Source organism: Macaca fascicularis, chromosome 4 (assembly GCF_037993035.2).
Source record: "Macaca fascicularis isolate 582-1 chromosome 4, T2T-MFA8v1.1".
Classification (NCBI taxonomy): domain Eukaryota; kingdom Metazoa; phylum Chordata; class Mammalia; order Primates; family Cercopithecidae; genus Macaca; species Macaca fascicularis.
This window is the reverse complement of record NC_088378.1, coordinates 113,194,803-113,212,964: the sequence shown is the minus strand read 5'-3', so window position 1 is coordinate 113,212,964 and position 18,162 is coordinate 113,194,803. Positions and strand designations below refer to the sequence as shown.

General features: G+C 33.6%; 1 protein-coding gene across 23 annotated transcripts in view; it reads right to left on the bottom strand.

Moving 5' to 3' along the window:
* The window catches only part of KHDRBS2 (KH RNA binding domain containing, signal transduction associated 2), a 634,276-nt gene that overhangs the window by 39,735 nt on the left and 576,379 nt on the right, over positions 1-18,162 (bottom strand). For 18 of the 23 annotated variants that reach the window (XR_010586369.2, XR_006697607.3, XR_010586372.2 and 15 more), the window contains 2 exons: positions 6,434-6,607; positions 4,436-4,496 (listed from right to left, as the gene is read on the bottom strand). Coding sequence is in view for 2 of the 23 variants with exons in the window: in XM_045391082.3 (XP_045247017.2) it covers positions 6,510-6,607 (98 nt within the window). In the remaining 21 variants the exon portion in view is untranslated. Of the gene's footprint in view, positions 1-4,435; positions 4,497-5,049; positions 5,179-5,783; positions 6,608-18,162 lie in introns of those variants that run through there. The other 5 variants (XR_010586373.2, XR_012434458.1, XR_012434459.1 and 2 more) reach the window with 2 other exon arrangements.

Below are 18,162 nucleotides of genomic sequence, written 5' to 3'. Positions count from 1 at the left end.
ATAAATGCGGAAAGATCAAAGTAAAATGACTGACTTCAATTTAAGATGTTTTGGCATATCATTTTTTACATCAATATTCATCATATTGCTACAGAACAGAAATTATGTTAAGGCTACCTGGAATTCTGTATCCTCTTTTCGATCAAATTTATTCAGAGTTAGGAAACTCTATAGTATTTTGGAAAATGTGTGGGTTATCAAACTGTGTTTTAAATATTGGCTTTGCTATACATATTAGCAGCGTGACACTATTTCCTCTTCTGTAAAATGAGTTTAATTATACTTCATTTGCATGCTTGTTCAAAGAATTACAGATGCTTCATGTAAGTTTTTATGTGTAAATTCTAGTAACTTGCCCAGCATATATGCCCCAAAACCAGAGGATTCTACTATCATTATTGTTATTAATGCTATATACTCTTATATCAATCATAAATCATGTAATCAACTTTAACAATTACCATACAATTCAATATTTTCAATCATTTACTTACTACATGATTTTTTTTGCAGTAAAAGTTAAACTTTTTTTAGCAATAGGTCTTTTGATACTGAAACTTAATATCTGATACTCAACCAGCTCAGATTACTAATCATTGTTCTCTATTCCCTTTAGAAACAAAACAAAACAAGACAAAGCAACCCTACAAACTTCTGTATTATGTGAACGAAAATATAGAGCGAATGATATAAGGAGTAACATTTTAAAATTTTATTTATTGTTATGTAATAGAGTACATATTTTTGGAGTACAGGTGATAATCTAATACGTTCGCATAATTTGTAAAGATCAAATCAGTGTAATTGGGATGTCCACCACCTTAAATATTTGTCTTTATGCAAGAAACATTTGAATTAATCTATTTCAGCTATTTTGAAATGTATGATAGATTATTATGAACCATGGTCACCCTACTGATCTATCAAACACTAGGTCTTATTTCTACTCACTATGTATTTGTATCCATTAATCAATCTTTAAAAGTTACATTTTTAAAAGGTATTTGTAGCTTTTAAAATACTAGTCTATATATTTTCATGTAAAGACCTAAAAGAACAAGAGTAATCTTTTAATAACATAGTTTTAAAAAAAATTTCCTTTCAAAGAATTCTTGATAACCTTTCATACGTCATTTTGTGACAACTTTATTTAAAAACTATTGGTGCTTCAATTGTTATTAAGCTAAATGGTCACTTCCATTAATACTGTATATTAAAAGTGAAAATTATCTAAATATTACACTAGGGCATCCAGTGCCCCAGCGACCTCAGGGCACTATAAGACCTCAGGGCACTATTCAGTTTCCTAAATGGCATTAAATTGATTCTAATTTAATCATATGTGAGTTCAGTAATACATTTTGTTGCACAAATATTAGTAGGCACAAAGAATTTATTCTTAATTTTATTATTACTAAAATACTTTGTTTAGTCTGATTGTCTAGTTTTTAGCTAATCTGATTTGTCTAGTTAATCTGATTTTTCAGTGAGGTTTCCAGTTGTAATGGAATCATCAGTGTACCAAGAGTTAGAGCATTATCTGAAAAAATACATAGACCATGCATACATATAACTTTAAAATATGCTTAGGCTCTACTACTATAAAAAACCTTAAAATGCCATGCAAGTTTGTATCACTTGCATGAGGTGGATGTCAGACATGATGTTTGCCAACTTTGGGAGCCACCACATTGAAGATGATGAGAGCAGACATGATGCCATGAACCCATATGAGACCAGCATTGTTTTCTGATACTGACAAGAGAAGGCATCCTCTGTGCATAAGTTTGCCAGTTAGGACCACTTGCTGAATGGTTTTCGTTCAAATAAAAGTTGCCACTAAAAGGATACTAACTTAAAGAAATTATCATTCTCTGTTGCTGGAGAAACCTAGCATATTCATTTATGATTATTTTAAGAGTCAGGCAAGTTATGACTTGCCTATAAATGTCTCTGCTATATATAATTACATTTTTCTAAACCTCAACTTGATTTCAAACTTAAGTCTCCATTCTGCCGAGCGGAGAAAAATCATCCCAGCCAATTCAGATTAATTGTGATCAGAAGTTCCTCTGTCAACTCAGGGATTTATTTTTCCCCTTCTCTTTTTCCTGGCTTGGATTTAAGTTCTGGAGGCATTGGTGGCAGGGAGCAGCTGATCTTCTCGCCCTTTCATGTTATTGTGTCTACTGATAACATCTGCATCCTGGCCAGCGCTGGTCTACGTTGAAGCTACTGCATCCTCCCTGCCTTCCTGTGAAAGCAATTGTGTGTGCAGTTTTCTCTGCCATACTTGCTTCACTCTTGCCAGTGAATACACCCTACAGATACTTCCACAGGATTGCACCTGACACGCACTGGTGTGGACAACTCTGCGAGGCTTGCTGCCTCCCAGACTCCCCTTTAGTCAGAGATCCTCTCTGTGTTCCAAACCCATCTGAGGCTTTTATTGGATAAGGGACACAGTGTATATGGCCATTAGTATTGCCATATTAAAGGCCATACTAATATTTTAGATATTGCTGCCTCTTGAGCTCTCTTCTCAGCCTGTACAATCTTTACCTTGTAGATATATGTAGGTAGGTACATAGAAGTCTTTTATATCTACTGTTTAATGCATAAACTTTATGTTCAAAGTCAATCAGGCTTATGCTACTCAAAATGAAGGTATCTGAAAATAAAAATTCCCTTTCTTGCAAATCATTGTTTTTGTACTTAAAAATAATGTTCTCTTTTCTTGTTCAACACTAATGTTTCTGCTGTGATAACCCTGCCCTGAGTTAATGTATATAAAGATCTAGTCTGAATGGTGAGAGTCATAGGTTTATAAGACCACAACAACAATCAAATAATTACAGTGAATAAAAAGTCATATTGATTAATACATCAAAAGAATAACAACCTATGGCTGGTTGTTCTTTCATTGCTTTATCAGATCAAGCCCAATGTTTGAAATGGATAAAAGAATAGTGAGCAGGGTGTCTGGATGAGAGATTCTTTTTCCTCTTGCTTTACAAAAATAGTGACAATTTTTAATACTCCAATATATATGAAATGTTACTGATAAATAAAATTTCAGAATTTAACTCAGAATTCAATCTTGCAGAGAAAAGAACTTTAGTTGAAGCAATATAGTATTAAATAATTGTTTTAAGAGTTTGAATTTTAGAAAAGCTATCTCGAAGAGGCAGTTAGTAATGATAAAATTGACTAAATGTGAGATTTATCTTGTCTTATTGGGGTAGTTTTCTTAGGAACAGCACTCATTCTTTACTTCAAACCTGTAATAGCTTCTTCTTCCTTTTCCTTATAAAATTTGAACAATTCAGCACAGCACTTAGTGACAACTGGGACCTCACCTGAACCAGTAGTGTTTTCAGGCTTTGCCTTTTCTCTGTGTACTTTCATAAGTCTGCCCCTCAGGGCCCATTGAGCCTCTGCTTTCCTCTCAAACACATTGAATTTTTCCAGCTGCACAAACTGAGACAGCATATTCCCCTCACCAGGAGGTGCTGCCTTCCTCACAGTGAATGAGCTACTCCTTTCCTTCCATTCTACCTCATATCTCCCTCAGTCTCTGTCACTGCCCCCTTTCCCCACATCATAAGGAATCTCCAGGCTCTCTCATAGCTCCCCTCAGCTGATCACTAAAGTTAACATATATTATGCGTATTTATGTAGTAAAAACAGGACTAGACACAGAAGATTAAAACTTGGAGTTTAAAACCCTGCTTTAAACATCACACCAAGTCATTTCAGTTCTTTGAGCATCAGCTCAGCCTGTGGATTTCATAACTGTCCCTGCACTGTCTTCAGTCTGAAGTTTATTGGCTAAAGTTTTCAACTCCTTGTGTACAGAAACCAAGTCTCAATTTCAAATAGCAATTTTGCTCAGTGACTATCTGCTAAATAAAATAGAATGCTGGATGAGAAGCTAAAAGCTTACTGATCAGTCTAATGGGATAACTGGGGGAAATAATGGTAATGTTTAGTTATTTTATTTTACTCTTATGACAAGGGGTAGGTAAGGAGTTGGTCATAGACCACCCTGTCCCTTCCCTTTATTTTAGCCAATGATTGTGAGTTCCATCTCCTATAACCAAGTTTTAGTACTCTTTCTTTGTACAACTAAGGAGAGGTAGAATATAGTAGTTTATAGCAAAGAAAAAGGCTGAAGTTTAACTACTAATTCACAATTCACTTGACAAACTTCTGATTAAATTCACAAAGTCTTACCAGGTAAATATTAAGTCATACCACGTTATTTCAAAAAGGATAAAAATACATCCATTTCTTGACAACAACCTACCTAAGCCTTTTCAGTAGTTCAACAAGTGGCGTTAGGTGTTTTAGCTCACCACTATAGCTTCACGCTTTATTATGTGTTCATGCTGATGAGATTATCTATTTCAAAGAAGATAAAAAATAAGCTTACCTCCATCCTTCTTAGCAAATCACATCCATTATTCAATTATGTGTTCTTTGCTTGTGGGTACCTGAAATAATGAGAAGGAATAGAAAACGAAAATTAAATATAACTCAACAGCACTTTGTAAAAGGCAAATATTTACAATTTTAATTGATGACAGACACACACTTCATAATACTATTAGCATGCAACTCCAGCTGCAAAAACTGAACAGCAATATGCCTAAGCTGGTTAGCAGCAAAAAAGTAAACCAATCACATCGACAAAAAGCCACCATAAACAAAAAAACTGTATTTAAAAGATTAACAGTTTTGGCATTCATCCCTACCATCAAGTCTTTCACTTTCTTTTTTTCCATCAAAATTTAGCTTACGTTTGAAGTTAGCAAGAGTTGCATTACTATTATTGTTAATTTTAGTTCTGTTTATTGCCTTGAGGGTTATATAATTTCAAATAATTTTGGTGCCTCTAGTTAATGTTAATTAGTTGTTTTAATAGCCTATAGACCTATTTGTTATATTTTTGTAGGTTTACTTTTTTAACTATCAGGAACTTAATAACTGAGAATATTTAACATTACTGTTGCATAGGCAAAATTACAGAGTTACTATTAGTGTTACCTGTTTAACGTTTAGTCATCCTTTGAGTCCTGCGACATATTTCCTTAATAATCATCAGCCATCAAGTCTGATAGTCTCAAAAGAAATATCAGCCCTCTAAACTGCCTTCAAGGGCGGTGATATTTAGCACTGAAAATTACAAATAAAGTTTTTGAGGTTGAATAGCAACAACTGGCCAGTGACACTGATGATTTGTTTGTCAAAACAAATTGTTATAAACTACGCAAATGAAGTCCACGCACTCCTTTGAGTGAAAACAATAAAGTGAATCTACGCAATGCTTACATGTTGGATGGGATATTTAATGTGCGGGGAAACTCAAAGGTTGAAGAACTAGGCATTTAGACAGTGGTAAGTGGTAATCTTACCTCTTTATACTCCATTACTCTTTCTCACGAGAGACATGCTAATGCAAACAAGTCAATCAGAATTTGTGTTTAGCAAGATAAAGCTTAGAGGATAGTTTAAAATCCATTTATTATTCTAAATCCATTTTTTTTCCATTAACATGTTATACATTAGTGTTTACTAACCATGATTCATGTAACAGTTTAGTTTGTTAACTTTTAAATTATTTAACAACCATAAGTTATTAATACATTTTTAAGTATTACACAAATATCTTAAAACAGGCTTGGGTTCATTTTTGTAATTTTTAAATAGAAAACAGTTTAGGCATCTCTTGAAGAAGAAATAAAGCAGGCATTTAAAGCTAGAAAACAAGTAATTCCAAATTTAGTTTTTACAAAAGTTTTCAGCTTTATTGACAAATTATGGCAAACATATTTGACAAATTGTGGTTTCCTATTTAGAGAAGCTTACACATGGAACTTTATGTGTGTGTGTGTTTTTTTCTTTTTTAACAAATACAGGTTAAAACACTGAACAAATTCAGTTAGCTACATACATACAGTAGCTGCTTGTTTTCAACCCCATTAAAACAGCATTTAAAATTAAATTTACAAACTTAATATCGAATATCTTTGTCTAACTAACAGATATTAAAAGACAGGTTAAAACATCTTATCTACAACTTTATTATCAGCTAGTTCAAAAATCATATTACAGTCTTTTAGCAACCCTAAACAAAGTTTCTGCTAGTTGGTTGAGACTCAAAATCTGTTAACAGGTTCATGCTTTTTCTCAAAAAAAAAAAAAAAAAAAAAAATTACACACAACAATGAAAAACAACCAAGAGAATATCATCCTACTGAGAGGTTTATAGACTATGCTTGCCAATGTCTTTTTCAGTCTGTTTTGTAAAATAATACTAGTGTCAATGTCACGCCAACAGTATAGAGGGAAATACAAGAAATATATGGAAGTAATCATGAGCAGTTATCCCTAGAATAGAAAACAACAAACAAAAAAAAAGGACTATTACTTGTCTTGTTGCTGTTTATGTGGAGACCACAGGCTATGAATTGTCTTTGAGGTGAGGTCACAGGTGGGAAGGACCTTCAATATCTACCATAGGGGTGTTCCCTGTATCCCCCTCTTGCTGACCTCGGTGGTGGTGCCTTCAAGCTAGAGCGGGTTGTGGCCCATTCTTCTGGTGCTGTGAAAAAGAGAAAGACAGTAACACACACATGACTTCACAGTTACTAAAAAATAGTAATTTAAGGCACAATAGTTGACCGAGAAAAAGAAAACAAAAGATCTCAACACTGAACGCTAAAGCCTATTTTTTCCACATCGTCAGACTATCAAAAATGTGTATATAAATGTGTACCATGTATTTATTATGTGTTAGATATAAATGCCACAAAATAGAAAGAGGAGTATCAGTGTAAACCCCTGCCCACAAAATCTTTTTACACAGAATTCTTAAAAATAAATAAATAAATCGGCTATAGTAAACCAGTAGTGCTTAGCCCTGGAATAACTTGAGAATCACCTGGAAATATTAAACAATCACAATAAAAGATAACTAATGCCTGTTCTCTGTCCCCTAAATCTACTGATTAGAAAAATCTATGGGCTGGGACCTAGGGTTTGGTATTCAGATACTCCCCAGATGATAGTTACATAGTCCAGGGTTGAGATCCATTGGGCTAAATTGTAGAGAGAAAGTGAGACATAAGCAGAAGATAGAGTAGAAAAAAAACTTAAGCAGCAAAATCAGTAAACAAAACAAAACACAAAGATACCACTTTTTCCAAGTAAACAATTCAGTAAATAAAGAAGTATTAGTACACCAAGAAAACTCCATTTACCTGCTAATTTTGGCTAGGTTCCAAAACATTGAGAGTAATAGAAATCTATTATTCCAAAAGAGCAAGAAAGAAGCAACCAAGCTTTTGAGTACTGTGGAAAATAGCTATTGTAAAAATCTGTGTCCCCAGAAAAGAAATGCAATTATTCTTTAAAAGAACTCAATGTTGGCTTTATGGTAACATTTTATATGATTCCAGCCACTAGGTTATTTTGGTCTCTTAATCAGAATTCAGTTCCTCATCAAGAGCATATTTCATGCATGGGTGTGTAAAAGGAGGTATGGACAAAGGGAAGAAGGTTACTAGAGACACATAGATATTGATAACTGATATATAAAATAATGGAAATATTAACTGGGAAATAATTGCAGATTGAGGTCAACTAAGGTAGGGCATTTGCCCCTAGATAGTTCATCTGATCATAAGAATTAGTTGAGAAAGACTACCAGAAAAGCATACAAAATTTCAATTGTACTCATTATGATATAGAGCAAATGAAAACAATCTACTATGTAGAAAAATGATCAAAAGTTTATCATCGTTGGGAAAAATGGCACTTAAGTGGACAAATATTAGTTTTTTGAGAATATTCTCACCAGGGAATTATTATTACAACAGATACCTGATAATAAATTTTAAAAATCTCTTTTACTATTTAGTATTTTATTTCAGTATGTGATAGGATATAAAATAGGAGTAAGAAACGAAATGAATACAACAAATGTTGCCGTTGCTCAAAATATAGGTTTACCTGGATCAGAGGTTGGCATACTCTGGCCTGTGAACCAAATTTGGCCAGCTTATTGTTTTGTAAATAGTTTTACTGGAACACAGGCATGCTATTTATTTACATATTGTCTATTGCTGCTTTCACGATACAAAGGAAAAGTTGAGTAATTGTGACAGAGATTATACTGCTTGAAAAGCCTAAAATATTTATACTCTGGGCTTTTGCAGAAAAGTTTTACAGATCCCTGCTCTAGACCATGTTGTTTTTGGTAGGAAAATGCAGATATTGGTCTTTCTGTTGTAATCTTTTGAAGGCAGGAATTTATCCCCAAACCGTTTGACTTTATGAACATAAAAATGAAAAGAATTCCATGTATTTGCTTGATTGGAACTAAATAAAACTGTTTTTGGTGTACTCATAGGGAAAACACATTCAGCATGTACAAGCTTGAAAGTACCTACTCAGCCTTATGTAAAACGAGTATTTACACCATGTTCATGAGATAATCCAGGCTATATCATTTTTTGTCTTCTGATGGTAAAATGTATCCCAATTTATTATGCGATACCAATTTATTATGGGATATTATTGGAGCAAAAAGAATGTACTACTTTTGCTGCAATTATTCTAGAGTGTTAGAAATCCCTGGGTTTCACTCTACAGGATTTAAGAGCTGAGATAATAGAGGCTTCAAGTTTTCCCAGGAAATAGAAGTCCCAGGCCCTTTTTCAGATTCTGAATGTTCCTGAAAATAGCTGAACAATCATGAGCAGAGTGACAGAACCCTTGTCACATACACTCCCAGATTTTTTCAGAATTTTAAATTGATATAAACCTAGGGACTTGCTAGAGAGGACATAAGTGTTTAATAACTACTCATCAACTTGGCTTCAGTTGACTTTTTCTAAGTCTCTAGGGCAGTTAATTGATGAGCTAAAACTATTCATGTCTTAAATGTTAGCCAACATTAGAATAGGGACTGTCGCTATCCACTGTTGCTTCCCCAGTGCCTGGGAGAAATGCAATGCCTTGTTAGGGCTGAAGCAGTAAAAGTTTACATGAAAGAAAGGGTGGATGAATGAAGAAAGGAACTATGCAGAAAGTCCCAGTGATAATTCAAAAAACAGAAACAGTTGAGCTAAAGAAGTTTAACATTTATTTTTAAAACTCTTTAATTAGAAATCTTATGTATTTGTTATAGAGTTAAAAATCAGACTTCTTACTCAAAAGGGTTAGTTATCTAAGTATCAAAAATATTTCACTATTGAATTCAATGAAGTAATCGTAGTGGGATCTCATTACAAAAAAGTAGAAAAACATATTTCATGGCACAAAAATGTGCTCTTTCATAATGCTGTTCTTCTATGTGAATTAATACTATGTTCTTTCCTCCTTGCTCAAGGGTAGGAAAATGGAAATTATTGTTAGTTCATGATACTTGTAACTGGAAAAGTAAATCGCCAGCCAAAGTGATTTCCTACCCAAGCGAAAGTAAGTTTCTAATTGTCCAAGATTCCATACCATTAGCAGAGGAAATTAAGGACTTATTTCACTGAATTCAGACCTTGCTTCCATTGTTTACATGTTCTTGGTAACAATAGCAAAGAGAGATCAGGAAAAGTATTATTTTTATTTGTGTCCATCTTTATCTTTCCTAATATCAGAATGTTTATATATAGTTACAGATTTACAATTGCCACATGATAATGCATGCCACTTTTTCTTAGTGAAAATACGTTCTTTGGATTGTGATTGGAGAGTCCCAAAGAACGTTTTTCCAGTGCCACCATATAGTGTGTCATTGAACTTTATATGGTCGGCCAAGCCCCTCATTGTTCACCAGCGATATTTAGGCCTCTGGATTTCTTTACTGCCAGTACCACAGATAGAAGGGATTCTAACCTGAGTCCCATGGAATCTTGAGCATGGAAGAGGCCCAAACATAGGGAGAGACAAATCATGACTGGGTTCCTCATGATGGAGTTTCTCTGAAATCTGAAGTTATAAAGACCCACCAATGAACTTAGAATTTATCTGTCCTCTTGGGTCTCTTAGTAGACAAGAAGATTCTAAATATTTTAAGCCTTCCTACGAATTTTAGAATCCTGTTTTTTTCTAGTCCCATGGCGTGTTCTAAGATGTCATTTAAAAAACTCACTGTGATAATTACAAACCTGCACGTTGTGCACATGTACCCTAGAACATAAAGTATAGTAAAATAAATAAATAAAATAATGATTAAAATTAAAAAAAAAACTCACTGCATCCAATGAAATTTATTTATCCTTTAGGGAAATGATAAAAGAAGTAAGATTCTGTCAATATCAGGATCACTGTCACATGAGAAGCACCGGCTAGGCTATGAATTAATCTAATAACAAATTTCTCCTCAAAAAAGGTACAAAATAACTATCTGCCAAATTAAAATTATGGAATGGGTTACATAACTGTGAATATGAAAATAGCAAATCAAGACATGAGAAACAGAAGTTAAGTGACTTGATCCAATTGCCACCCTTTCTTGGCTTCCAATTCAGGCTTTAAAGTATCATATATTATAAGAAATATGAGATAAATTTATATTTATTATACGAATAATAAAGCATCACTAAATACATTTTTCATTTATTGAAGATCTCCGATATGCTAGTTACTAAACTATGCCCTGCATATAAGGACAGTTGAAGGGGCCCGTAAAAGACACAGGAAAAAACTAACATGAAATTTCATAGATTATAACACAATTTTAATTGATGTTTTAAGAAAATGCTGGGGAAAGCACAGGGAAAGGAGGTCTAACTTTCATCATTCAGCTGAACTTGTATTGAACTCTAACATTTAATCATCTCAAAGAAGGGATTTTCTGAGCAAATATACTCAGTAAGAACACGGGTGCTGCTGAACTTATCTAAGAGAATTCACTTTCTTTAAAGACTTTCCTGTGTTAATTATTTTGTATTATCTGGCCTTGCTTCTAAACTGGACTCTAAGATCTATGAGAGGAAATATCGTCTACAGTGGTAGACACTGAATAAGAACAAATAAGAATATTTGTAAGCTGTATATAAATGAATGGTGCTACTAAATAAAAAAGGGGTTTCAGACCAATTATGCAAAATAAGTAAAACAGAACTTTTCAAAAAGGCATTGTTAGCAATTAGGTTGTCATGTTGCATGTATACAGTATATGTCAATATTTCTTTCAAAAGTTCTGTTTTTTATTAACTTAGGCTGCTACCCAGCGAATCAGGTTTTACAGACTGCCTAGAGTCCATCCCTATTTCATGGTAGTCAACATCATTGAGGAACATTTGACTTTGATAGAAGAGTGTAAATTACCTAGGTAACTCTTGTGCATTCAATATTACTGTGACTTCAAACGTTTCTGTATCTCAAATACTGTGCGAAATGAGGCCTATTAAGTGCTATGCATTTGTCAATGTGTCCTTATTTCTGCAGTGGGACCAGGTACCTTGGGGAGCATTCACAGTGGGAAAGAAAAATCTGGATGATTTTTAAAGTTGCAAAACTACATTCTCTGATAGTTCCAGAGACACTGAGGTAGTTGGGAAAAACATGAAGCATAGGAACGAGGGGCCAATTCAGGAAAAGCTGGCATTATTTAAGTATCTGGAAAGCAAACTTTTAATGTTTATGTTTCAGGAAGTAGTTTTAAAACACCATCTAAGAGGAAATTAATTTTAGAGATCAGTTCAGAAAGGATAAAGGAGATCATGGAGCTTAATGAGTGCAGTCATGATACTCTTATTTTGCTGTCTTAGATAGTTATTTGTCTGTATCTCTGAAATATGGAAAATAATCTTTAAAAAAGCTTGTTAAACCCACAGCAAAAAGAAGGAAGTTCATGCTATTTATTTTTGGTACACTGTAAATCAATATGCAAAAATCACAACTAAAGTAGGAAACTTAAGTTAGTCTCTATCATTACAAACCGCTAGTGTTTTTGCTTTGCAAATCATATAATGGCATCATGACATGGTTGATTAAAATTCACCCTGGCTTTGAGCCACTCAGTTTGTTCATCTCAGCTAAGTTTCTGATGTTTCTAAGGAGTATTATTCTATTTGAAAGCACCTTTCAAATACAATATTCATGGGTTGTTTTGAGGCTATTTAGTCCCAAAGAATATGTTAGTTTAGATGTTTTGCTATTGTTGCAACTCACTATTACGATAGCATCCATTTTATTTACTTAATGTTTAAACACCTATCATATTTAAAAAACACTATTATCACAACTTTGAAGGGCCTATCACAGCGCTAGGTATTTTGTGTATATTATTAGCAAATATCACACTTTTCCTACAAGGTAGCTGTTGACACTACCTTTTTTTAAAGATGAGGAAACTATGGCTCAGAAAGTTTAGTTGTTGGGAAGATACAGAATTTTTGTCTCTAACTGTCTCACCATCTATCCACCAACGCTTTCTCCTTTTCCTCTTTTTTTCCCCCTAGAAAACAAGACTTAATTTATTTTACTTTCTTTGAATTATACAACAATTAGTGTTGACTCCAACAACAATTAATTAGCCAAATGAATGAAACTGTAGTTATAATTTTGTTAGCAAGAATGTGGGTCGCTTCAACTGAATTTGTGAAGGTGCAAATCCGAAGTGGAATGCGGAGTTCTTTGCACTGCTCTGAGCATTTTAAAATATTAATGGAAATTTGGAACTGAGTGGCCCAACCATTTCAACTCTACAACGTGTATTCCCACTATTTGTAATTATATAGTTCATTATTTTAAGATGCAGAGGGTAACAGAAGAGGGAGAAATATGGGTGACCAGCATCTCTTTTCACAGATGAACATGGTGCATTATGTTCCAACAAGAAGGGTTGCTAACTTTGAGTTCACATTATTTATCCTCTCAGAAAATTCAATCAGCTTCTGGGAAGCATTTACAGCTTTTATCACTCTTTCAGATTTTTAATTAGATGTCCTCTGTTAGAAAAAATGTATCACTTGGGATAATCCATTTAGAGTAACAAAGGACTTAGCCTTTCTATGAACTCCATTCTCAACCCTAAAATCTTACCATGCACATGGCAGGCACTCAGTAATTATTTACTGAATAAATTAGTTATATTTAAATATTTTGCCTCTTCCTTTCAGACCCATAGGCTTCCCTCAGATGGATTCCTTCACTTTTGAATGGTAATTCCCAGAGTCTTACAGCTGATCTGCATTTGCGTTATTGTTCCGCCTCTTTCTTGTTGAAAGATTCCTTTCTACAATCTTAAAACCATTTTTTAAACTTTTCTGCATTTTTATATTATTGTGCTTAATATCTCCAATTTACTTCATGTATATACCTAATTTTCATATTATAAACTGGTTTCACAATTTTATCTTCTGTGCCTAAGCTTAGTTGGTTTGAATTACTGCTATATTCTAATTGTGAACTCAAGGAAGGTTAAAAAAATTCCTGACAAACTTCAGGTTGCGCCAAGAACAATATTCCAGGTAGTTTTGCATGTAATGCATAATTTTTACCAGCTTCTGTTTTCCCAGGCGAGGCCACTGTGATTTGTAATATTAGAAAGAATCCCTATAATTCCAACTCCTTGGTGGTAGTGGTGGTGTTTTCAAATTGCCTATTCAGTTCTAGTCCCTATCCTACACATTATTGTATTTAAAAAGTTGACTCAATCTGTACCATTTTATTTCTAATTATCATCCATTAATAATTGAAAATTATATATGTCATTAAAATTTAAACATTTTATTCTTGGCTCTGCTGTATAGTATCCTGCAGCTGTAGAATAATACAGGCCAGTGGTTCTTAATATTTTTAAATAAGTATGTGCCTATTTTATTGCTATGGAGTTAAGAACTCATTTAAATAAAAAGGAGACAAAGAAGCTAGCTAGAGAAAGGATTTTCAAAATGGAAGGTACAGAAAAAATGGAGAATGATATTTGGACACAATGTAGAAGGTTATCTGACTAAAGTCTAAAACACACTTTCATTATTGTCAAATAAAATCCTGAATCATTCAAAAGATTGGAATTCAGCTAGAGACTTTTTGAAATGCACATAAGGAGTTTATAATATGAAGAATAATAGAAGGGAGAATAAACGTAGTGATATAAAGTAATACGGTATAATTCTCTTCTCAAAGAATTCCAGTACTCCCTTTAACTCAGTAAAGAAGGTAGGCTTGGTGACAGAGCTTCACAGACAGAGATTAAATTTGTAGTTGCTTGATAGTCTCACTCTCCCTACATTCTTCATTTCTCTACCTAAGAACAGAAATGAGCCAAAGTTATAGCAATTAGAAAAAATCAGGTTTTCAGCTCTACAAATGTTAATATTTCTGCATGACCTACTCTAAGTGCCTGTGCTTATGCCACAGTGTGCCTTTCCCTGCTTTTCTAGGTTGTTAAATAGCTCCCACCACTCGTGAAAGATCTTAGATAGTGTTTGTCCCTGGTTACAGGGAGGTAAGCTCTAAATCCTAAAATTTCCCTAGTGATTGGAGGTCTTTATTATTCATGGTGAGCCCCTTCAACTACACCTTATAGTTTATACTAAGAAGATGATTCAAGATGGCAATGGTCATGCCAGGAAGACTAACCATAACATTAGAGAGTTGGGGCTTTGGCCTATGTGATAGCAGCCCAACCTGAGGAGTGGAGAAGGCTGGATATTGATATGATTTAATCCATCATGTCTATACAATGAAACCATAATAAAATGTCTGGACACTGAGACTCCTGTGAGCTTCCCTGGTTAGCAATACTTTTATATTTTATTACATAGTGACGTGCCAGGAGGGTAATGTGGCCCAGCAGCTGTCAGAACCTTCATGTTTGGGATCCTCTCAGACTTTCCTCTTGCCTTAAGTGTCTCTCTCTTTGACTGGTTTTGATTTGTACCCTTTTGCTCTGATAAAACTTTAATTGTAAGTATAGCACTTTCCTTGGTCCTTTGAGTTGTTCTGAAAAATTATTAAACTTGAGAAAACAGTGGGAACCCCTGAATTTGTAGACAGCTGTTCAGAAGTGAGAGTAGCCTGGAGTCCCCAAAACTTGTGAGTGATGTATGAGGTAGAATTTCGTGGAAATTTTGTGGAAAACTGTGCCCTTAGTTTGCAAAGTTTGGCCTATCTATGGGCATCCCCTTTGTCTCTTTGCTTGCTCTCTTCAGTCTTCTCAGAAGCCTAAATCTTAGCTCTTGGCCCATTATTGAACCTATCTGTGCCAGAACTTCTGGATGCCAAAATCCCCTTGAGTTATCTGTCTATTATGGGCTGCTGCACTCCCCCGAGCATGAGGGAGCTTCTCCTGGGATCTTCCTGGACAATCGCAAGCTTCAGAGAGACTGATCTAACTCTTTTAGTTGTTGTCTTTGTTCATTTATTTTCTGGCATATCTTGTTACCCACTGAACTAAAGGTTTGATAAGGTACCAGTACGGTTAAGACATTTGTTCAATACAAGAAGACACCGATTGTAAGTCATATATACATGTATATATACAGATATACATAGGTACATATATGGGTACAATGTTGGGAAGAATCCCTGTAATTCAAACTCCTTGGGGGTGGTGATGGTGTTTTTAAAATGGCTATTCTGCTTTAGTTCAGCACATTTAACAATATTCTATTCCAAAATACTTAGCAAATATGCCATCGTTCAATAAATTATGATGTTTGATAAATCAAGTGTAGCACATTTATTTTAGACCAACGTATTTAGTCTTTTTTTTTCTCTTATCCATGCTCTCTTTTAATAAACCTAAAAAATCTCCTCAAATTCTGGAAATTCTATAAAGATTTTCTAAGGTGGCATGTCCCAAGATATATTTTTATTCTTAGCTGACATACTTCCATGTGGGCAAAATTTTTTCCCCAGGTTTATATTTTGTATTCTGTACTTTGTGTTTTATAAACAATTCATTTTTCCTATATTCTACATATAAATCTATATCATCTGGAATATACTTTCTTGTACATGATCTGTTCATCCCAAGAGTTTGACAAGTCACTCAACTCTCCCATCCATCTTAGCCAAAATGATTGTGCCATTAACTCAGCAGAAAAGCAAGTGATTAAAAAAAATAAAAACACCTTTCCTATGGCTTGTTTTATTTTCTCAACAAGAGCGTTGTTAAATGCATGTGGACTGTAATTTTTTGTTGACTGTATCTGTTGGGTAAATTTTTTTAAAAAGTCAAGGTTGAGATTTAACTGTTCAACACACAATTGTTCAAAAAGGTAGTTACTTATGTTTATTACTACTTAAATTTACAGTTTTCATAAAGTGAACTTAAAATATCAGGTTCTCTAACACAATGTTTGATTACAAAATACCCAGTGTTATAAAAGGAGCCTGCATATAAGTTGTGTATCACTTTCAAGAATGCAAATGACTGGCATAGTTTGGCCATTCATCTTTTCAGTAGTCATGAGAAGCAGATACTGATGTGGGGGAAAAAATGGCTTCAAGTATAATTTGGTCTTATTACTGTGAGAGAAATTATAAAGACAGTCATCAAAAAATGGATATTACAAATTAAGATCATAGGATCCTTCTAATGTGCCCCCATGCATGTGGCTATCTAAAACTTATTCTCAACCTTAGCTTACAGTAGAACCACCCACCATGAAGCTTTTAAATAATTCTGATGGCTAGTTCTCATCTCCAAAGGTTGTGATAGATCCAGTCTGGGGTGGAAACTGAAAGTTGGTATTTTTTTCAAAGTTCAACAGGTGATCCTAAAATGTGTAATCACGGTTAATAATCTCTGAAACACTCAAAAGCAGGTTTTTGTCTCACCTAAAACTGTTGGATTAAGGAGTGCATTATTCAAAACAAAATTGAAACTGTAAATACTTTGAACCTAAAATAAGCAATACAAGCAGTGACGTAGTGGTGCACTGCTCTTTTTCATTGTTTCTTGCCTAGGCAACATGCTCTGCATTTATTACCAAGGCTAATTGGATTAGATATCAATCTAATGGTAACCACTGAAATAGCAAAAAGGGAAAGCTAATTTTAAAATTAATTTCACAAATGAATTTTAAAATACTTTAGAAGCATTATTTCACTAGGCCTTCTTCCTTTTAATTACAAATAAAGTTTAAAAATCTATATGAAAAGTAAAGCACAGTGATATTTTTCCCCATAACCTATTATGTAATAACTTTAATACATCTCAGAAAAAATAAATTATTTGCATATATTATTTTTAAATGACTGATAAGTTATTGCCAATATTAAGAAATCTCATTTCCATTTATAAGTCAATTTTCCAAAATTTATATTCTATTTACTATTAAAACCAGACAGTCTTTGTTCTTGAATTAAATGGCTGGCACAACTGCCAGTTAGTTTCATTTTCCTTTGCTGTTTTCACAGATTAATCAATGCAGGGCTTATTTTCACACTGGGAAAATAATCATTCCAGCTCCTCAACACAAAATGAATACATTTGTGTTCCACAATTGACTTGAAGTGAGGCACTCAAATGCCCTAGAATATGGCACGAAATTTCTTTTTGCTTTCATTCATTTCAAGATAGTGTATTAATATTATCCTCCTTGCTTCCACACAGCTGTCATCTAAAACGCCACTAAAGAATGGATGCATAATTAGCTCTTCAGTTCATACATTAAATACATTTTAATAAATAGCTCTTTTCTCAGAGAGAAGAATATTGGTGTCCATTCTTAGCTATCAGTCTCAGAACTTAGAGGGTATTTCTTATGTGAAGCATTGCTTAGCCAAGCTAATGTAGGCACTGTATTTAAAATGCAGCCTTAATGAATTATTAGCCATTCTGACTCATCTGAAACAATCATAGTGATTCTGATAAATTAAGAAATATTTTTAAAATGCAGAAACTGATTTGGAATTCCTGTAAGTCAAATATTCATGCTCCAAAAACAAATTCAAGTTATCAGAAATGTAATATCTAAATGTTAATAGTAACCAATTTAAAATCAATTAAATATTTAATAAATACCAATGCATTAAACATTAATATTTATAATGAACAAGATAATTATATTTTAATAAAATTAATTCATGATTTTAATATTTAAATGTTATATTTACATTATGAGCAAGATAGTTTAATACTTAATATTAAATTATCTGGAAATATCCTGAATAATTTAACTGTGATAAGACCTAAAA